The 23,422-nt window shown below is 36.9% G+C and overlaps 1 protein-coding gene across 3 annotated transcripts in view; it reads left to right on the forward strand.

The window, feature by feature from the left end:
• NELL2 (neural EGFL like 2) overlaps positions 1–23,422 on the forward strand; it is a 424,803-nt gene that overhangs the window by 150,384 nt on the left and 250,997 nt on the right. For all 3 annotated transcript variants that reach the window (XM_054696282.1, XM_037514110.2, XM_054696281.1), the window contains exons 5-10: positions 11,509–11,682; positions 11,772–11,868; positions 14,764–14,836; positions 15,006–15,088; positions 16,248–16,376; positions 17,740–17,842. In XM_054696282.1, the coding sequence (XP_054552257.1) occupies positions 11,509–11,682; positions 11,772–11,868; positions 14,764–14,836; positions 15,006–15,088; positions 16,248–16,376; positions 17,740–17,842 (659 nt within the window). The remainder of the gene's footprint in view (positions 1–11,508; positions 11,683–11,771; positions 11,869–14,763; positions 14,837–15,005; positions 15,089–16,247; positions 16,377–17,739; positions 17,843–23,422) is intronic.

Raw genomic sequence — 23,422 nt, forward strand, 5'->3', positions numbered from 1 at the left:
ATGAACAGTATGGAGTACCTGTTTACATCTGTCTTGTGGTAGCTGGCCGATTTCTTAGTGGCATGGAATGTTTTCTCTTCTTTGTTGACATTAATATTTTGTGAGGTTATTACCTAGTGCAACCTATTTACATGGACTAATCTCATTAAGTGCTCATCACAATCTTGGAGGTAGGAACCATTAAAATCCCTATTATACAGATAAAGAAACAGGATCCTGAGCAGTCAAATGTCATGTCCAGAATTATGGTCTGTAGCAGATTCAATCCTTGTTCTCTTAATTCTACTATCTTGACAGCTTCTCTATTTGTGTCTTTTAGAGCAGAACTTTGCCTTTTAACTTCCATGAAAACCCCCCAGAACACTGTTGACAGGCTTAGAGCTATTGTTTTCTGTTGCTATTGAAGATAGTCACCATAGATTTTTCCTTTAGTGGGCTGTTCTTGTTACTTTAAATTTTTTTTGTAGGAATTTTCTGCCTCATAATTTATTACTTTATTTCAACAGAATCCTAGCAGCTTATTGAAGTTTGGTACAATATAAATAATTCCATTGTGGTCTACCTGATTGGGAAAATATTTTGCCTGTTAATTTTTTAAATAAATTCTCCATGAAAAATTAATGCTACATCTTGAAAGTAAGACTCAGAGTTTTTCAGCATTTCCATAATGGCAAAAGTTGGGGACCAGGCTGGTTTCTATTTCCTCTGCTTATTTCCCAGTTTCAGCTGGGAACTCTTGAGGTCATAGACTAACAACAAAGTGTCTTATCAGTGGGTGACCTGTGAGTCCTGTAGCCGTCTATACCTTGGCTCTTATTTATGCTGAAGCATAGGAGAGACATGATGACCCATGAAGCATGTCAGAAAACAGATGCTGCAGTGTTGACAGCTTCCTTTCCCTTGTGACTAATTCCTTTCTTTCAAATACAGTCTGCCTAGAACTTCTAGCTGTCTTCCGTGCATCAATGCTCTCCTTTTATTGTCTGCCCATAGTTTCAGAATATGCTACATACAAAGCTTCTGAAAATTCCTGCACTGGCTGACCTTTGTTGTGTTAAAGAATTTCAGGCAAGTTTTAGGAGCTTAGGAAAGCAAATAGTTAACAGTAAGATTTGAAACCAGATAAAAAATTACACGGAATCCCAGGAATTGAGGGTTTGGGGGAGTCAATCACTCCAGATATATGTGTCTCTAAAAGCATTATGAATCATTTTTGGTGAAGGTGATGATGAAAAGTTACTATCTTGAGAAAATAATTTTCTTCTAAAACTATTTAGAAGTGTTTCTTAAAATAGTGTAATTACATGCACATCTTAATACATTTGTAAAACCATTTAAATGTATAGAATTTTAAAAGAGAAATTTAAAAAAATTACTAAAATAAAATTTTGACAAAGTTCCTTGGGAGCACTTGCGCACACGCGTGCACACACACACACACACACACACACACACTTTTAATTCAATTTGATGCAACATTAGTTTAAACACAAGATGTGATATAGAGGCATAATAATGATAGCCCTATAAATGTAACCAAACCACACCCACCACCAAAACAGTCTAGTTCCCCACCATATCCTCTATGATCCTTCCTCCCCATTTTGTTCTGCAGCCTTCCCCTCCCCATCAGGTAGCCTCCATTCTACAGACATCTAGTGAATGTTACTACTTTGTTTCTGTCTGACTCTTTGTTCTGTATATTCCACATATAAATGAAACCATCTAGTATGTTTTCATCCTTCTGACTTATTTTGCTTAACATAATCCCTTCATGTTTCATTCAGGTTGCTGCAAGTGGCCAGTGTCTTTTTTTTTTTTTTTTTTTTTTAAATACCTGAGTATAATTGCATTGTGTCTCTATGCACATCTTTATAATCCACTCATTTGTAGTCAGGGGTTTCAATTATTTCTTAAACTTGGCTATCGTAATAGTGCTGCAATGAACACAAGAGTGCAGATATCCCTATGATTTAATTTTTTTTTTAACTTTTTTGGATAAACACCAATGAGTGGAATTGCTGAATCATGTACTTGTTCTATTTTGAGTGTTTTAAGAGACCTTCATGCTGTTTTCTATAGGGGCTGGACCAGTTTGCAGTGTAACATGGTTCCATTTTCTCTACATCCTTGCCAACAGTATTGCTTCTTTTTTATATGAGCCAGTCTCACAGGTGTGAGGTGGTATCTCACTGTAGTTTTGATTTGCATTTCCCTGATGATTAGTGATGATGAGCATTTTTTATCATGTGCCTGTTGGCCACCTGATAATCTTCTTTGGAGAAGTATCCATGTCGCTCCTCTATCCAGATTTTCATTGGGTATTATATTCCATTTGTTGAGTTGCATTAGTATACACACACACACACACACACACATGCCTGGTCAAAGGCCTGATGTGCCAATATTTTCTCCCATTCAGTAGGATGCCTTTTTGTTTCACTGATTCTTTTTCTGTGTGGTAAGATTTTATGCTGATACAGTCCCATTTAAAAAAATGATTCTCTTTAGTTTTTCTTGCTGTTGGAATGAATTACAATACATCACTGAATTCTGTGTCATGGGATGTTTTACCCACTGTTCTATGTATTTTTTAAAATAAATTTTATTTTTATATTCCCCATACAATTGCAACCCCCTTATTTTGACCCCAATCCCTCCTCTGCCCGCCCCCCACCCCCCATAGAGTGTCTCTGGTTCATAGTTGTTTGTTGATTTTGATTTTTACTTTCTTATAGTTATTCTCTTTCCTGGTCCCTTATTTAAGTTTTCTAGATTCCTGCTATGAGTGAGACTATCCGGTATTTTTCTTTTTCATTCTGGCTTATTTCGCTGAGCATGATCCCTTCCAGCGCCATCCATGTTACTGCAAACTGCATGTGTTTATCTTTTTTGAATGCTGAGTAATATTCCATGGTGTATATGTACCACATCTTCTTGATCCAGTCATCTATTTTTGGGCATTTGGGTTGTTTCCAAAGCTTAGCTATTGTAAATAGTGCTGCTATAAACATAGGGGTGCAGGTGCTCTTTGGAATTGATGTTTCTGTGTCCTTTGGGTAAATACCTAGGAGTGGAATTGCTGGATCATATGGAAGCTCTATGTTTAGTAGGTCCAGAAATCTCCACACAGCTCTCCATAGTGGCTGGACCAGTTTTCACTCCCACCAACAGTGCAGGAGAGTTCCTTTTTCTCCACATCCTCGCCAACATTTGTTGTTTCTAGTTTTTTTAAGTTGTGCCATTCTCACTGGTATAAGATGGTATCTCATGGTAGTTTTGATTTGCATTTCCCTGATTACAAGTGATGTTGAACATTTTTTCATATTCCTCTTGGTCATTTGCATTTCCTCTTCAGAGAAGTTTCTTTTTAGCTCTTCTGCCCATTTTTTGACAGGATTATTTTGTTTGTTGTTGTTGAATCTCATCAGCTCTTTGCAGATTTTTGTGATCAGTCCTTTATCATTAGTGTTGTGTGCAAATATGTTTTCCCAGTCGGTGGGCTTTCTCTTTGTTTTTGTTATTGTCTCTTTTGCTGTGCAGAAGCTCTTTAATTTGATGTAGTTCCAGCTGTTTATCTTTGCCTTCACTATCACTGCTTTGGGTGATGTGTCTGTAAAGATACCTTTGATGTACATATCACATAGTGTTTCTCCTATATTTCCTTCTATGTGTTTTATGGTTTCAGGTCTTATGTCTAGTTCTTTAATCCATTTTGAGATCATTTTTGTGTATGGTGTGAGGTAGTGGTCAAGCTTCATTCTTTTGCATGTAGCGATCCAGTTTTCCCAGCACCATTTATTGAACAAACTTTCTTTGCTCCAATGCATACTCTTTGCTCCTTTGTCAAAGATTACTTGACCATAAATCAGTGGGTTTATTTCTGGATTTTCTATTCAATTCCGTTGGTCTGTGTGTCTGTTCTTGTTCCAATACATGTAGTTTTGATGATTATGGCTTTGTAGTATAGTTTGAAGTCTGGGAGTGTGATGCCTCCATTCCCTTCTTTTTTTTTTCAGGAGAGCTTTGGCTATTCAGGGTTTTTGGTGGTTCCATATGAATTTCATCAATAATTGTTCTATTTCTTTGAAGAATGACATTGAAATTTTTATCAGAATAGCATTGAATATGTATATTGCCTTTGGTAGGATGGCCATTTTAATGTTTATTCTTCCAATCCATGAGCTGGGGATGTCTTTCCATTTCTTTGTGTCTTCTTCTATTTCTTTAACAGTGTTTTATAGTTTCTTTGTATAGTCCTTTACCTCTTTTGTTAGATTTATTCCCAAGTATTTGATTTTTTTTTTGTTTTGATAATAAAAGGGATGGTTTTTTTGATTTCCTCTTCTTTAGATTTATTGTTTGTGTATAGGAAGGCTACTGATTTTTGCATGTTGATTTTGTATCCTGCCACTTTACTGAACTGATTGATGAGTTGAATTAGTTTTTCTGTGGAGTTTTTGGGGTTCTCTATGTATATTATCATATCATCTGCAAATAGTGATAGTTTGACTTCTTCTTTTCCTATTTGGATTCCTTGTATGTCTTTCTCTTGTCTTATTGCTCTGGCTAGGACTTCCAGTATTATATTGAAAAGCAATGGTGAGAGTGGACATCCTTGTCTTTTTCCAGATCTTAATGGAAATGCTTTCAACTTTTCACCATTGAGAATGATACTGGCTGTTGGCTTGTCATATATGGCCTTTATGATGTTGAGGTATGTTCCTTGTATCCCAAGAATTTCAAGGGCTTTTATTATGAATGGGTGTTGCACTTTGTCGAAAGCTTTCTGAGCATCTATTGATATTATCATATGGTTTTTATATTTCCTTTTGTTGATGTGTTGGATAACGTTGATTGATTTTCGGATGTTGAACCATCCTTGTGTCTCTGGCATGAATCCTACTTGGTTGTGGTGAATTATCTTATGGATACATTGTTGGATTTTGATAGCTAAAATTTTATTGAGGATTTTGCATCAGTGTTCATTAGGTAGATTGGCCTGTAGTTTTCCTTTTTTGTGTTGTCCTTGTTCGGTTTTGGTATTAGTGTTATGTTGGCTTCATAGAACGTGTTGGGATTGTCCCTTCCTTCTCAATTTTTTGGAAGAGTTTGTGAAGGATAGGCACTAATTCGTCTCTGAATGTTTGGTAGAATTCATTTGTGAATCCATCAGGTCCTGGGCTTTTGTTTTTGGGGAGGTTTTTGATTATCATTTCAATTTCGCTGCTTGTAATTGGTCTGTTTAGGTGTTTTATTTCTTCCTTATCTAGCTATGGGTGGTTGTAGAGCTGTAGGAATTTGTCCATCTCTTCTAGATTGTTGAACTTGTTTCCATATAACTGTTCATAGTAGTTACTGATTATTCTTTTGATTTCTGCTGTGTCCGTTGTGATTTCTTCTCTTTCATTTATGACCCTGTTTATTTGTGCTTTCTCCCTTTTTTCCTTGGTGAACCTGGCTAGGGGTTTGTCTATTTTATTGATTTTTTTTTAAGAACCAGCTCTTGGTTTCTTTGATCTTTTGGATTTTTTTTTGTTTGTTTCAATTTCATTTATTTCTGCTTTGGTTTTTATTATTTCTTTTCTACTGGTTTTGGGGTTTTTTGGTTGTTCTTTTTATAGATCTTTGAGCTTCGAGATTAGGTTGTTCCTTTGAGTTCTTTCTTGTTTCTTGATGTGAGCCTCTATTGCTATATATTTTCCTCTTATTACTGCTTTTGCTGCATCCCGTACATTTAGGAAATTGGTGTCCTCCTTGTCATTCTATTCAAAGAATTTTTATTTTTCTTCTTTGATCTCCTCATTAGTCCAGTGGTCTTCCAGTAGTGTGGTTTTCAATCTCCATGAGGTAGGAGTGTTCCTTGCCTTCTTTTTATGGTTTATTTCTAGTTTGATGCCTTCATGGTCAGAAAAGATGGTTGGTATGATTTCGATTTTGGTGTATCTGTTGATGTTTGTCTTGTGTCCCAGTATATGATTGATCCTTGAGAATGATCCGTGTGCGCTTGAGAAAAATGTGTACTCCGTTTTTTTGGGGTTTAGTGTTCAATAGATGTCTGTTAAGCCCATGCGCTCTAGGTCCTTATTAGGGCTTTAGTTTCTTTACTTATTTTTTGTCTCGTTGATCTATCCATTGTTGATAGTGTTGTATTGAAGTCTCCCACTACGTATGTGTTTTCTCTGATGTCTGTTTTCAGAGATGCCAATAGTTTTCTGATATATTTTGGTGCTCCTTCGTTTGGTGCATATATGTTAATGAGTGTTATTTCTTCTTGAAGTATTGTCCCCTTGATCATAATGTAGTGACCGTTGGGGTCTCTTTTTATCTTTTTTAGTTTGAAATCTGTTTTATCTGATATAAGTTTCTGCTGTTCCTGCTTTCTTTTTTGGTCCATTTGCTGGTAGGATTGTTTTACATCCTTTAATTTTGAGTTTATTTTTATCTTTGTAGCTAAATGTGTTTCCTGGAGACAGTGAAAGGTTGGATTTTGTTTCTTAATCCAGCCTGTGACTCTGTGTCTTTTTATTTAAGAGTTTAGTCCATTTATATTTAGAGTTAATATTGATATGTTAGCATCTGTATTTGCCATTGCGTTTGTCTTTCCTTTGATCTTATTTATTTATTCTTTTAATAAATTTTTTTTTTTTTTTGGCCTTCTGTCGTTGTTATTTGTCCCTCTGAGGTTCTGGCTTTAGGACTCTTTGTAGTATTTTTTGGAGTGGGGTTTTAGTTGTAATGAAATTCCAGAGTTTCTGTTTGTCTGGGAAGGTCCTTATTCTTTCTTCATAGAGGAAGGAGAGCTTTGCGGGATAGAGTATTCTTGGTTGGCATCTGTTTTCTTGGAGTCTGTTGACTATGTCCCTCTACTCTCTCCTTGCCTGTAGTGTTTCTTCGGAGAAGTCTGATGTTAGCCTGATTGGTTTTCCTTTGACTGTTATCTGTTTCTTCCCTCTTGTCAGCTTCATCATTTTTTCCTTGTCCTGGATTCTTGGGAGCTTTACTATTATGTGTCTTGCTGTATTTTTCCTTTCGTCGTGGAAGTTTGGTGTTCTTGTTGCTTTTTGTATATCAATTTTCAGCTCATTCTTCACGTTTGAGAAGTTCTCTTCAATTATCTCCTAGAATATTTTCTCTGTTCCTACATCTCTCTCCTCTCCTTCTGGTTTTCCTATAACTCTTATATTTCCTTTCTCATGGAGTCAGATAGTTCCCGAAGTCTTTTTTCGGTATTTTTCCTTCTTACTTCTCTTTCCTTTTCTGTTTTTGTTCTATGTATTTTATGATTTCAGGTCATACAGTCAAGTCTTTAACACATTTTGAGGATTTTTGCGTTTAAGTTGTGAGATAATGGTGTAGTTTCATTCTTCTGCATGTGGCTGTCCATTTTTCCCAACACCATTTGGTGAAGAGACTTTCCTTACTCCATTGTATACTCTTGGCTCCTGTGTCAAAGGTTAACTATCTATATAAGTGTGGGTTTATTTCTGGGCTCTCAATTCTAGTCCATTGGTCTGTGTCTGTTTTTTGTTCCAGTATTATGCTGTTTTTAAACAGTATAGCTTTGTAGTATAGTTTGAAGTCTGGAAGTGTGATAATACCATTCTTCCTCTTTTTTGTCAGGATTGCTTGAGTTAAATGGGGTCTGTTATTTTTCCATGTAACATCAATAATGTTTATTCTATTTCTTTGAAAAATACCACTGAAATATTGATAGGGATTGCATTGAATCTGTATATTGCTTTGGGTAAGATGACCTTTTATTTATTTATTTATTTATTTTTAATTAAATAATAAATTTTATTTTTATATTCCCCCATACAACTGCACATGCCCCATTCTGACCCCAATCCCTCCCCTCCTGGACCCCACCCCCCAAAAAGTATCTCTGGTTCATAGTTTTTTGTTGATTTTGATTTTCACTTTCTTATAGTTATTCATTTTCCTGATCCCTTATTTAAGTTTTCTAGATTCCTGCTATGAGTGAGACCATCCGGTATTTTTCTTTTTCTTTTTGGCTTATTTCGCTGAGCATGATCCCGTCCAGCGCCATCCATGTTGCTGCAAATTGCATGTGTTTATCTTTTTTGAATGCTGAGTAATATTCCATGGTATATATGTACCACATCTTCTTGATCCAGTCAAGATGACCTTTTAAACAATGTTAATTCTTCCAGTCCATGAGGAGGGAATATCTTTCCATTTCTTTGTGTCTTCTATTTCTTTAACAATGTTTTATTGTTTTCTTTGCATAGATCTTTCACTTTCTTTGCTAGGTTTATTCCCAAGTATTTATTTTTTTTGGTGAGATTGTAAATTGGGATTGTAATTGTAAATGTCTTAATTTCTTCACCTTATAGTTCATTATTTTTTTAAAGGAAGACAACTCATTTTTGCATGTTGATTTTGTATCCTACTGCTTTCTTAAACTTTATTGTCTTAATTAGTTTTTTACATGGAGTCTTTAGAGCTATCTATTTTATCACATCATCTGTAAATAATGATAACTTTTCTTATTCTTTCCCAATTTGAATTCCCTTTTTTTCCTTCTCTTGCTCATGCTCAAACTAGGACTTTTAATACTGTGTTGAGTAATAATGTTGAGAGTGGATATCCTTGTCATGTTCCAGATCTTTGTGGCAAGACTTTGAGATTTTCACCATTGAGAATGATACTAGCCATGTGTTTGTCATATATGGGTTTTATTAAGATACATTCCATTTACCCCGAAATTTTCAAGGGTTTCCGTCAAAAATGAATCCTGAATCTTATCAAATGATTTTTCATCATCTATCGACATGATCATGTGTTTTTTTTTCCTTTCCTTTCTGTGATGTGATGAATTACATTGACTGATTTTCAAAGGCCGAACCATCCTTTTATTCCTGGTATAAATCCCACTTCGTCGTGGTATATAATCTTTTTAATGTATTGTTGGATTGACTTTGCTAAGATTTTATTGAGGATTTTTGTAAATATTTTCTTTTTCTTTTTTTTAAATTAATTAATTAACTTATTTATACAAGCACTGGGTACAGTCAGAAGCACGGGAAGGTGAGAGAATTCACCAGAGCCAGAGCGGGGAGCAGAACAGGTAGAAGGACCGAGGTACACTGCTGAGGGGAGCAGCGGGCGGCAGGAGAGGTCTGCGCGCCATATGGGACCCTCCTCCAGTGGCCGGGAGCAGCCGGGGATCGAACCGGCACTGCAAAGATTGCGGGCAGCTTCGCAACCCATTGCTCAACCACTGCGCCCCTGGGGAGGCCCTGTATATATTTTCATTAGGAAGATTGGTCTGCAGTTTTCTTTCTTTTTTAAGATTTATTTATTTATTTATACAAGTACTGGGTACAGTCAGAAGCGTGGAAGGGTGAGAGAATTCACCAGAGCCAGTGTGGGGAACAGAACAGGCAGACTGATGAAATACACTGCTAAGGGGAGCAGCGGGCGCAGCAGGAGAGGTCTGTCGCACCATATGGGACCCTTGCTGGCGGCCAGGGATTGAACCGGCACTGAAGAGGTGGGCAGCTTCGCAGCGCAGCACTGAACTGCTGTGCCACCAGGGGAGGCCCAGTTTTCTTTCTTTTTATTGTCTGTTTGGTTTTGGTATTACCATAATATTGACTTCATAAAATGAGCTTTTGAAAGAGTGAGTGGCATAGGTAATAATTCATCTTTGAAGCTTTGGTAGAATTGACTTGTGAAGTTATCTGGCCTGGACTTTTGTTTTGGGGGAGAGTTTTGCTATGTTTCAATTTCCTTGCTCGTGATTGATTTGTTCAGGTTTTCTGTTTCTTACCTATTCAGTTTTGGATGATTGTATAATCTAAGAATCTGTCCATCTCATCTACGTTGTTGAATTTGTTTGTGTGTAATTGTTCATAGTAATCTGTTATTATCCTCTGAATTTCTACAGTTCTATTGTAACTTCTCTTGCATTCATAACTGTATCATTTGAATTCCCCCCCCCCCTTTTTCTTAGTGAGTCTAGCTAAATGTTTATCTATTTTGTTTCTTTTTCCAAAGAACTAGCTTTTGGCTTCTCTGAACTTTTGGACTGTCCTTTTTGATTTCTATTTTATTTATTTCTGCTCTAATTTTTGTCATTTTTTTCCTTTGGTTTTTATTTTTCTTCTTTTTTGAATTACTTGAGATGAGAGGCAAAGTTATTTATTCAGGCTCTTTCTGGTTCCTTGATATGGGCCTGAATTGTTTTGGCTTCCCTCTTAGGAGTGCTTATGCTATGTCCCATGTGTTCTGAAAGGTTGTGTCCTCATCATCATTTGTCTTGAGGTATTTTAAAATTTCTTCTTTAATTTCCTCATTAATCCAGTGGTCGTTCAGTTGTGTATTGTTCAGTCTCCACATATTAGAGTATTTCCTTGTTTTCTCTTTGTCGTGGATTAGTAGTAGTTTAGTACCAGTATGGTCAGAGAAGATAGTTGATATGATTTCAATCTTCATTTAAGTGTGTAATTTTAACACCTCTATGATTTTGATCTTGGTATCTATTGAATGTCTTTTTTCATTAAATTTGGAATCTTGTTGGTTATTGGAATGCAATATGATTTTCAATGGAAACCTGAGCACTTTTGTGTCATATTTTAAGTCTTAGTTCTTATTTAAACACTGTTTTATTTGAGTTTTTTTGACACTGCCTTGGCAAGGGAGGAAAAGATTCCATATTATTAATTCCAGGTAAAGTTAGAAATCCAGTTTCCTCACTTGGCCTTATCTTGACAATTGACTTTGGAGTTTTATTATTTTGGGTATGAGTGGAAATTCCTACTCCCCACATAATCTCTACCGCTATTGTAGTAAAGATGGTCTCATTATTGGTGGGTGAAGATGAAAGCCCTTATTTTTTGGTATCATCCCATGGGTAGGAGGAAGAGTGATTTGCTACTTCCAGGTCAGGATAGAAGTTCTGACTTCTTTATGTGGTCTTTGGTGCTATAAGTGGCCCTCATTTCTGACTGGCATGGTTAAAAGTCTTAGCTACCTACTTAGCTACCTACTTTCTCTGGAACTTCTCCAACAGAAGTATTGGCTGCCTTATTTTTGCAACAAGAGGATAACACCTAAACTTCCTACGTAGCTTTCGTTGGCAGGTTGAGACTGGGACTGCCGTTGAATTCTGTGGTGTTTTGACTGGAATAGAGTGGTTAGTTTCTGAAATTTTTTGTCATGCTAGGTTTCCCTTTTCCTGGTGTAGAGTTGTAGACTTTAGTTAGGACTATTGTTTGTCTGCAATTTTGGTATTTCCAGGTTGCTGTTTTTCCTGCCTCTACATCTGGGATATATAAATCAACCACTGTGGTGTTCCTTGGGTTCCAAAGTCTCGAGTTGGGTTTCTTTCTTTTTTCTCTCATTTAAATTTGTACATTCATTTTGTTATAATATTGAGTTGGACTTAGTAGGAGGGATAGTGAAAGTATATTAATTCCATCTGTCTAGAAACTGAGATCATTGCAGTTATTTTGAACTTTATGGGTCTTCTCTATGCAGGTATCTGGAGCTGGAAAGCAGTGGCCATCGGAATGAAGTCAGGCTGCATTACCGCTCGGGCAGTCACCGTCCTCACACAGAAGTGTTTCCTTACATTTTGGCTGATGACAAGTGGCACAAGCTCTCTTTAGCCATCAGTGCCTCCCATCTGATTTTACACATCGACTGTAATAAGTAAGTGAGATGTTTTTGGTTCAACAAATAGAAGATTTTAAGAAATGGCCATTAACTCATATTACATGCTTAATGTCTCTTTTCTGCAGAATATATGAAAGGGTGGTGGAAAAACCTTCCACAGACTTGCCTCTGGACACAACATTTTGGCTGGGACAGAGAAATAATGCACATGGATATTTTAAGGTATCTTTTGGCTAAAGTCTGAACATAAAGTGTAAAGTATAATTATAAAAGCTTTGTAATGAACTTAGAAAAGTACATTTTGCTTTTTATGGTGTAAGACAAAGTAATTTGATTTGCACATATTTTTTTTCTATTTCTTTTTAACACTGGCGCTTTATTTAGCCAATCAACACTGTATTTCTTTCTATTCCTAAATGAGTTTGATTTTTAGATATAACAGAGATGGTCATAAGGGAGAAATCAGGACAGTTATTTTATCATTCTTGAAATTAGCCATCCAAAGTAATAAAAATCTAAAATGTTAATATACAAATGAACTCTCCACCATTAAAATGTAACTTTGATGATACTTCTACGGAAATATTAAAGTGGATAAAAAGGTTTTTAATATTAATTATTCATGCTCTCTGTGTTCTCCAGAAAGTGGGTAAGGGATACATATTTATTCACAAATTTATCAAAACTAAAAAGCAGTCATAATTTAGATAGTTTTCTTTAGTGTCTACTAAGACACACACTCCATAGAATTTCCTTTTTGTTAAGAATCTAAAAGACATCCTGTTTAACTTTGATTGTTTTAAGGTTGAAGAAATAAAGTCCAGAAAATTGTTAAGCTGCAGATCTCTAGTGTAATCACTCCTTCCCTAGTGACTGTGACAGTGTCTGTCATACAGAAGCAACTTGGTAAATGGCTGTTAAATAAAAGAATGATCCATGATATCCCCAACTCATGGATGTCAAGATTGAGTAGGATCCAGTAACTCAAAGTTGTGTTTTTGTTTTCCTTTTTAAAGGTTTATTTTTATTATTTATTCATACAAGAACTGGGGTGTAGTCAGAGGTTTGGGGAGTGAGAAAATTCACCAGAGGCTGAGTGGGGAGCAGAACAGATGGATTATACTGAAATCCACTGCTAAGGGGAGCAGCCGGCAAGACAAGAGAGGTCTGCTGTGCCCAGTGTGGGTCAGTTCCCTGGCTGGGGATTGAACTCAGGCCATGGCAGTGACAAGCACTGAGACTCAACCCCTAGGCAGCAAGGGAGGCCCCCTTAAAGTTGTGTTATAATCAAGGTTTATAATTCCAGCAAGGCGTTTTTTAAACTTATGTAACTATCTTTACATGGCAACTAAATATTTTGAATATTTCATCAAATCATAGTCTTGTTAGCCTTAATACAGGGTCTTCCCCCCTCCCCTTAAATATGCATGAACCTGTTCAGAGAGCGTTAATAATCTGTACCAAGTCAGTAATGGGGATACCCTTATGCTTGCCTGAAAAAGTATTCTTTTCTCCTGAAAGGGATGCCACATTTGTGCTGTGTGGGCCAAATCTCTCCTACGTGTACTCATGAGAAATGTTTCCATGTGATCTAGATAGGACCTCTTCATCTTTCTCACATATCAGTTGTATACACTATGCTAGAGGTCACATTTTTTATATGTGGTTGTGAAAATGATACACCCTTGAGTTGTGCAGTACCTAGAAGACTTGTTTTCACATTGCTGTTTCCAAATGACCAGGACCTGTATATAAGTTCCATCCTGAATCCAATCCCAAGCAGATTATAGAACCAACATTTAGGCTTCTCTGGTGGCCTACAGGTTAAATCTCAGTGCTATCACCCCTACCACCTGAGTTCGAATTTGATCCCTGCCCATGGAGCTGACCCACATTGGGCACATCAGACTTCTCCTGTGTCTCCCACTGCTGCCCTCAGCAGTGGATTTCAGTAGATCTGCCTGTTCCACTCCTCACTCTGTCTGTGGTGAATCCTTTCACCCCTTACACCACTGGCCTACACCCCAGTACTTCTAAACAAAAAATATTAAATAAATAAAAAAATAAAAAATATAACATAGCCAACATTTGCTACCCAGTAGACTGAAATATATATCACTTACACCTTGTTTTTGTGCCATGTTATTTACCACACTAAACATGGGCCAGTATTTGGCTGGTAAATCTTTGTAGGTACATTCAGCATCGTCTTGCTAATATGTTGGTACCAGTCAGCCCTGTCACCAGACATTCTGCATTTATTTTTCGAAGGGATAATGTGAAATATTAATTAAAGAAAATATATTATGTTGATGAGGGAAGAGCGGGGGTGGTAGGTGAAGGGCACAGTTGAAGTGTGTCTGATGAGGTTGCTTTTGAGCTACTGTTTGGTCTTTACATTAAGATCCCAGTAAGCTGGATGCTAATTACACCTTAATGATTAAGGACTCATGTAAATTTTGCCTGTAAACATGTAATGTGGCCTTTTATGTAAAATAGGTCATTTCTTGCTGACATTTAAAAAAATTATGTTAAACTTCCTGTATTCCTAAGGACTCCTCATTAAGCCTTCCTGTAGCTGCTTAATAAATCGTTAGTCTTCTTTCAATTGAGACATTAGTGTGAAAGATCCAACTGAAAAATGAAAAATGCTTGAATGCGTATTGCCGTTATGACTCAGTTTTTCTATTCTTTTCTTTCTGATAATTGCTGTTAATTTATAATTGGTATCAGTTTTGCTATTGCTGAAATCACAAGTGATTTTTCAGGTTGATTTTTAAAGGTCATTTTCAAGCCGTTCTTTCGTAACTCACTAAAAATAACTCCTCAAAACAACATGCCTATTGCCTCTTAATTATATCTTGACATTTAATCTTAAGGTAAAAATATTATCAATGTGAATATGTGGTTAATCATCTATCTTGCCTGTTGTATTTCTTTTCTTTCCCTTTGTTTTGAAGTAAATGTGATGTTTTCAGAAGGGTTTTATCCTCAGGGATTTTTTTTTTTTTTTTTGGTGAGTCTTTGTTGTAATGTTTTTCCTTCATGAACTTGACTATTAAATGTAATTTTGGTAGATGAAAGTAATATGTCTTTTTACAATTTTTTCACACACAGGGTATAATGCAAGATGTGCAATTACTTGTCATGCCCCAAGGATTCATTGCCCAGTGCCCAGATCTTAATCGCAGTAAGTCCATTAGTGGTTATACTGTGTGATGGGGGGGTGTCTTCTTGCTTAATTTTGTCCGGACTGTCAGTTTGAAATTGAGTGGCCAGATATTAGTTGTCAGCAGAGATATAACTAGTTTGAACCTTTTGTAAATCCATCTTGATCAATGTAGTGTTTGTAATTCCAGCCTGTCCAACTTGCAATGACTTCCATGGACTCGTGCAGAAAATCATGGAGCTTCAGGACATTTTAGCCAAAACATCAGCCAAGGTAAAGGCTACTTGGGAATATATTGTGGGAGGGCTGAAACATTCTCGAGGGCACTTGTAGTCCCTTATATTGGGTTGTCGGAAAAATCATGACGTGTTTTTTCCTGTTTTTCAAAGAAAAAAATACGTCATGACTTTTCCGACAATCCAATATAAACATAAATGTTCATCTTTCAGACTTGTCTTATACTGTACTCTTTGCTAGGACTGACTCTAAATCTCTGCTCAAGAAAAGGCTTATAAATATACAAATCCTGGCCTTCTGTATAACAAATGATTCAGTAAATCAGGAATGAGGCAGATTACCTGCTTTTCACATTGCTTATTATGACAGGATTTATGGTTTAATTTATTTTTTTATGAGTTATTTTATTTGGATTTTTTTTTATAAGGAAAGAGGAGAGAGGTCGTTGTAAAGAATACGGACTCTAAAATTACTTCAAGGAAGTGGTACCACAAATGCTTCCTAGAACTGCGTTTTCACTGACTTAAGCTTATATAAGGTTTACTTAGAATTTCTCCAGGTTTTTGTCCTCTTGCATACTAGTTTTTGGTGACATAAAGGTTGCATTGTCTGTGTATGATTTTTGTTTCAATACAATATAAGTTTGGAAATTTTTGTTTTCACCTGAGTAAACTTTTTTTTTAAAGATTTATTTCATTTATACAAGAACGGGGGTACAGGCCAGATGCGCAGGAGGGTGAGAGGATTCACCAGAGACAGAGGGTGAACAGAACAGGCAGACTGATGAAATACACTGCTGAGGGGAGCAGCGGGCGCGACAGGAGAGGTCTGCTGTGCTATGTGGGTTGCTCTGAGGCGGGCGGGGATTGAACCGTCACTGTGAAGCAAACAGCTTCACAGCGCTGTGCTCAACCGCCTGTGCCACCAGAGAGGCCCTTGAGTAAACTTTTTTATGAAATGAAGCCTTTTGATGAATGTCTCCATTGCAATGGAAAATGCTTCTCTGCAAATAAACCACAATTAAGGGGAAAGCCCTGCTTTTTTCATTAAAGACTTAGATATAATTAGAACAGGTAGTTGATGAGCACAGTCATCAATACCGGTATACACTTAAAAAAAATACCCACTGTCTGCAGCATTTTTGCATTTTGCACACTGGAGTAGTTAACAGTAAACTCCTTCCTTTGTGCTACAGCTGTCCCGAGCAGAGCAGCGGATGAACAGATTGGATCAGTGCTATTGTGAAAGGACTTGCACCACGAAGGGAACCACCTACCGAGAGTTTGAGTCCTGGACAGACGGCTGCAAGAACTGCACATGCCTGGTATGCCTTCCACAGGGCTCCAGCCTCAGGGAACTCGGATGCCCCCAGTCTTTAAAGATTTATGCAAGCAATGTAATCATGAAAATTTCAAGACCCATTTCCTCAAGACACAACATTCAAGTGCCAGTAAACCCAGTCAAATCTAAAGAACCGTGTGTTGCATTATTAACACTTTCTAGCTTATAAAAATGATTATGGTTTAGGAATGCTACCAAGTTCAAATTTATTGGTACACACGAGGAGAGAAATTTAAATTGGGTTAGTGAGGTGATTCCCAAAGGATCCTATTCTGCTGCCCTGAACATTTCCAGGGATTTTCCCCTCATGTTTTTATTAATGTATTTTCATAAGACTTATTTATACGCAGCAGGAAATAATGTGGCCAGACTGGGCCATAGGAGCAAATCATGGACTTTAAATAGAGAAGATAATCTTTAAACATTTATAAATACTGTGGAACACAAATTGTAGAATTTAAATAAATATGACTTCCCTTGTTGAGTTCTAAAAGAAGATGTAAGTGCATTTTTTCCCAAAATAAATATTCATTTAAAAAAATTAGACTTGAAGAATCTTCTGAAGTTCATCCACTTTATTCAAATATAGAATATCCTGTGTATAAAAAAAACCCAAAGGTCACTCTGAAATAACTGTATATGGGCACATGTGTGTGCATGACTACTTTATTTCTATTCAAGAACATCCTACGTTACTGTCAAAATGACAGTACTTTACAAGTACAATGAACCTTTCCCAACTTGTTAAAGGGGCACCAAACATTGAATTGAGCAAAATATGGGATGTTGTACACGGAGACCAGTAAACGGAATAGAAAGGCAGCTCGCTGGTTGAGTGACCCCAGGTCCTTGAACTCCCTATTGTCCTGTCTGTAGTTGGTGCTTCTGGTGATGGTTGTCAGCACTGCTCTGAGCGGAGTCTGTGGACCAAGATTGTATCTCCAGGATGGCAACAGCTATGTCAGACTCCTGATTTTTAATGCTCCGTTTGTGGGCAATGTGGGGAGACATGAGCCCCAGGCTTACTCTTCGCTTGTGACTTCCGTGACACTGTGCCCCCTTTCTCTGCACCCACGTTCTCCACCACCTCACTTCAGAAGGGGAGAAATCTAGCTCAGCTAGGATACATTGCTGGACAGAAGCTGGGAGCCAGTCCCCAACTGTGTTATTACCCAGCTGCTATTATCGTAGGGCTCTCTTTTACCGGTTTTGCTGTATAATAACCAAAGAGAATTGTGGTGTGAATGATATTTTATGGGAAGGGCTTGGAATTGAGGAGACAGATTAAAAAATACTTGAAGGCTATCAAATTGCCACTTGGACATTTTTTGTCATTTTCTTCTCAGAATGGAAGCATCCAGTGCGACACTCTGGTCTGCCCAGCTCCTGACTGCCCGCTGAAGTCAGCTCTTGCGTATGTGGATGGCAAGTGCTGTAAAGAATGCAAATGTGAGCAGAGCTTTTATGATGATTACTTTCTTTGGAAAAATAAAGCTTTGTACTAATAAATATTCACCCATCATTGGTTTAATCTGGGCATGCCAAAGAGCTTTCAGAAATGATAGAAAAAGGAAGCCTACCATCTCTAACTTGGTTGACTGATTCTTTTCCATTAAAAATGTTCTTCTTAATGCTCTAGCAGAAAGATTTTTTTCCATTGGAAAAATGTATTCTGTAGAGTGACAGTAGTTGGAATGGTAGGTAAGAAATTGGGTGCAAGGCATTTCTCTCATTATCCTGCTTGATTCAAGTAGATACAAATACCTCCTCCATAGGTTAAGAATGGTTCGCACTCAGCCGTAATGACCAAGGAAATCCACAGTGCAGGTGACTTTCTACAGCAGGTGACACACCACTGCATTAGCTTAAGACAGAGAAGTCCTTGTTGTTATAGGAGCATCCGGTGTAGACAGGGCCTGGCCTTAATTAAGAAAAATAAGACTCATACTACATAGGGAGAATGCTTTCTTGACTCTAAGCAGTTCACTTCTGATGTCAGGAAAGGCTCTTTGAATCCATATCTGTTCTCAGATGAGTTCTGTATCATTCATTCAGTAACAGAAAACATTGTATGTATGCCGTTTATACTTTAGAAGACTGCTCTTATATCCTTGTCAAAGGGAATATTTAAAATGTATCTATTTTTGTATCAAGGACTAGTCATGTCTATGGAAAGTGAGTTGTTTGCAGAATGTAGAGATCTATGGAAGTGTAATATAGCAATACATCTCACAGGCATCCACACACACATGCAGAGAAAGTAAAGGGGAGGGATAAGAGCTGGAGGGAGGATGAGTTGCTGTTTTTGCTAAGGTTTATAAGTTTCCCTTGCTCTGTCATCAACCCCACACCTTGCCCTTGCCTAGACAGTAACTTGCGGCTGGTGAGGGTGACACGTTATCAGAGAAAATTCAGGAAGTCACTTTGTAGGGCATTGATTTAATTCCCTTAGAATCTCGTTCACTTATAATTTTATTAGACTGTACATTGAAGCCAGTTCATTTCCTGAAACTGTATTAGCCTAATCAAGTAGATACTGCTGAAGCAGGAAGGATTAAATGAGATTGTTCTTATACATGTCACTAACTAATTGCCTTGGTGAGGATTAATCTAAGTTTTTGCTTGGACTTGTCTTAATAACTGAAAGCTTTTGGTAATGTTCTGCCTGTAGTTTTCTTTCTAGGTGGTTGGAAATATAGAAGCCTTTATATTCATAACCAAATAATAGCAGGAATAAAAATGCTTTAACTTCTTTTATCCTTCTTTCCAGTAATACTTCTACATTGTTACTCGTGGAGATGATGGATTTTCATTGAGCCTTGATGATTTTATTAGAGACAGTCTGATTGAAATAATAGGCCATCATCATAGATGTATTAGAAGTGAATTTCAGTTCTGACTTTATCATTTGCCTTTGTTACCAATAGTAAGTTGCCTATTCAGCCAGACTGCTTGAAACCTTCCCAACAAGCCGAGGTTAGACTTAACAAAATGGTAAAATATTTTGAGATTTATTAATGCAAAGTGCTTTTGGCTGACTTTGGCATTAATGACTGAAAATCCTCTGTGGTTGTCTTCCATATAAAATAGTGAACGTTAGAAAGAAGTCATCAGTGAAGGAATCACACCATTGCTGGAAAAATGCCAAAATAATTCATTTAAATCTTTTATTTTCTACAGCTAAAAAGTAATAAGAATAAAGTGAATTAGTCTTTGTGGTTATACTCAGTGATAAGAGTGCTATGGAATACAAATGATTTGTACCTATATTTGTTTGAATTTTGAATATTTGAACTTCTTGTTGTGATGAATTCAGCATTTTGCAAAAAGCTAATGAGATAGTTTTAGTAAATACTTATATAGATCTTTCCCCCTGAGGGAAATAAGCCTTTAGTTCATATGGTAAACATTCTTAGGGATTATTTGGGAATGTGTCACAACAAAGCACAATTTTAAAAGCAGTCACTAAAGATATGTCAGAAAAAATGCTGAAAAGGTTTGCAAAATCTTGTTTTATAAAAGACAAATAGGGCCTCCCCTGGTGGCGCAGCGGTTGAGCGCTGGGCTGCGAAGCTGCCCGCAGCCTCTGCAGCGCCGGTTCAATCCCCGGCCACCGGCGAGGGTCCCACATGGCGCGCAGACCTCTCCTGCCGCCCGCTGCTCCCCTCAGCAGTGATTTCGGTCCTTCTGTCTGTTCTGCTCCCCGCTCTGGCTCTGGTGAATTCTGTCACCCTCCCGCGCTTCTGACTATACCCAGTGCTTGTATAAATAAATAAATCTTAAAAAAAAAAAGTATGTATTAAAAAAAAAAAAAAAGACAAATAACATTTAAAATAAATTTAATAATCATTAACTCTTGGAAAAACTTCAGATTTCCATATTTGCTGGAAGTGGGAAAAGTCAACAGTTGACTTTGATGTCTTTTCTCTCCTGTGTGTGTGTGTGTGTGTGTGTGTGTGTGTGTGTGTGTAACTCACTATTATATATGAAGGAAAAGGGAAAAGAAACCATCTCATTTTTCCAATTAACTTTCCCAATATTGTTATTGTTATAATTTAGGAAAACTTGATTTCAGCTGATAATAAACAAAGTTGTTTTTCTTTTTACTTTCTGAAGCACAGCTTAGCCTTCCTCTTATATCCAGCACTAATGGCATCTGTCTTTGAGATTCTTTTGCTCCATAGTTTTTTTAAGGACATGACATAAAATTTATAAAATGTGTTTTCAGTGAAAACTGTTTGAAGTGATTGTCACTTGTTATTTCAGACACACTTGGAGTTAGCCTCAGTACTAATGTTACTCTGCCCAAAGGCAGAGACAAAACCAGTACCTGTGATCAGTTGTTGTGTCTTTTATTTAATGCTTTCTAGTTTGCCTCACCAGGCATTTTGTGCAGCTATCAGCAGCCCTGTTTTGTAGACTGCTTTATATTCTCTCTGTAACTTCAGCTCTAGTCTTCCTTCCAAATATAAATACTGATGAATAGTCATTTTGGGAAAGAAATCAGAGAGCACCAAGTCTGTCTCTACTTGAAAAGACTTAAGTGAAATGTTAGGAGGAGTCCGTCACCTTTCCTGCCCCTACTGTTGAACTACAGTGGGAGGGGGGAGGTGTTAAACTGAGGCAGGATAATCCAAAGACCAAAATATCAATACCAAATCATAAAAAGTGATAATAATCACAAGTCCTATCACTTCCAATATGTTAGACGGCACATGTTTTGTTCCTCATTTTACCATCCTCACCACTCTATAGGTAGGTAGGTATTGCCTCCATCTTCCTAATAAAAGGAATAATGTGATTTTTCCTAGAAGACACAATTAACTGGACATCTCAGAGATGGGCAATCTGAAAGTGCTGTGCCTGGCCAGGCTGCTTCTTTGTTTAAAATCATCTGCTACAATTAATCAACACAGTTCACTTTTACTGACTCATCACACACAGGCATTGTGGAGCTCTCCCTGAGTCCAGTTACTATGGGTCTGAATCACAATGCAAGCAGAATTTGCCTTTGCCCCTCTCTCTGCTGCTGTTTTATCCCAGTCATAAATGTATCTTTTATCCCAGTTTTAACTCTCAATTAGCCAGCCATGAGAATAAGTGGCCCAAATTCAAGATTGTTCTAGAAAATATCAAGTATAATTATTTGGGGTGCCTTTCATCTGAAATAGGATGAGGTCAAATGAATTAAAGTACATAAAAGTTTTAACCTAAGTTAAGAAAAACAAATAATTGCCAGAAAATTATTATCTAAAGTTCTAGGAAACAGTTATTGAAAGTCACTGAAATTAGAAAAAAATTTAAAGTATTCAATACCTTTATTTTCTTTCAGTGGATTGTACATTCTCTGTTTACAGAGAATTACTTTGCAGAAAATGTGGTCCATGAAAATAGGGCATCTGAAGTAAATTTGAACTAATGCTATAATGTCTTTTGAAGAAGAGGTTATTTTTAGAAAAAGAACAACATGTCTCAAATGACAAGATTTCATCTTTTTTTTTTTAATAACTGAGTATAGTATTCCACTGTGTATCACTTTTTAAATCTGATGGAGGAATTATGCTAGGTGAAATAAGAAAGAGAAAGATACATAATGGATTATTATACGCATATGTGGAATATAAAGAAACTAAACAAAGGAACAGGCAAACTCAAATAAAACAAACCCTAGAAATCTGCATAATTGAAACTACCACAAGGAGAATATAGGGGGTGTGTCCAAAGGGGGGAGGGGGCTCAGTGGACTATGGTGGAGGATTATGGGTGCTTTGGTGGTGAGTGTGGTGTGGTCCTATAAAGCTAAAGAGTTGTGAGCCTGTCCCCCTCAATCATATGCTGTGTTATAAACCAATGTTACCTCACTAAATTATGATACAGTTAAAAAAATTAAGAAGAAAAACGGAATTCTCTGCCATTTCTAGGAAGACATCAGATACAGGAAATGTGAATGTCACCATTACTTGCCTAATAGCTTGCCTAGGAGCAATAGTTGTTTTATTGGCATTTTCTCAAGATTGCCAGATTTATATGCATAAAAAATCATCATTTTTTTGGTTGAACCATAACATTTCAATACATAATATGTCCCATTTTAGTATACTCTGTGCTGACTAAAGACTTTAGATTGCTTTAAACTTAATTAAAAAATTTCTCTTAGTTTAGATAAAATAAGAGTTATTACAGTACTTTTGTATATTGAGTAGTTGCGTATGTGGATGATAGAGTTAGATTTTCTAGGTTTGAATTGTGACTTTATTGTTTATTTGCTATGTGACTTTGGTCAACTTACTTAACACTCAAGAGTCTCAGTCTTGTCATCTGTAAAATGGAAATAACAGTTAAACCAGTTTTATAGAATTGATGTGGAACTGTATGAGTAATACTTGTAAAGTGCTTAGAGTAATATTAGTATTACGCATAATGTAGTCTTTTGTGTCTAGCTTCAAAATCATGTTTGTGAAATTTTTGTATGTTTTCACATATAAGAATGTTGATCAATCATATTTATTGTTGTATATATTCTATTTGTGTTAATGTAACAGTTCAGTATATTGTTCTCGGGTGTTTAAATGGCTTCCAGCTTTTGTCTAGATAAATAGCCCTTTACTACAAATATTCTTTACATGTTTTTGCCATTATGCATGTCTGATGGCTATATACTTAAACATAGAATTGTTTGGTTATGGCAAAATTATTTTTATTTATTTATTTTTTTAAGACTTATTTATTTATTTATTTATTTATTTATTTATTTATTTATTTATTTATTTATTTATAGAAGAACCAGGGTACAGGCCAGATTTGTGGGAGGGTGAGAGGATTCACCAGAGACAGAGCAGGAGCAGAACAGGCAGACTGATGAAATACACTGCTGAAGGGAGCAGGGGGTGCGACAGGAGAGGTCTGCTGCTGCGCCATGTGGGACCCTGGCTGGCCAGCCGGGATCAAACCAGTGCTGCAGAGGCCGCAGACAGCTTCACAGCACTGTGCTCAACAACCTGCGCCACCAGGGGAGGCCCTGGCAAAATT

Source organism: Talpa occidentalis, unplaced genomic scaffold, assembly GCF_014898055.3.
Source record: "Talpa occidentalis isolate TD23 unplaced genomic scaffold, MPIMG_talOcc4v2.1 talOcc4.16, whole genome shotgun sequence".
NCBI classification, from domain to species: Eukaryota; Metazoa; Chordata; class Mammalia; order Eulipotyphla; family Talpidae; genus Talpa; species Talpa occidentalis.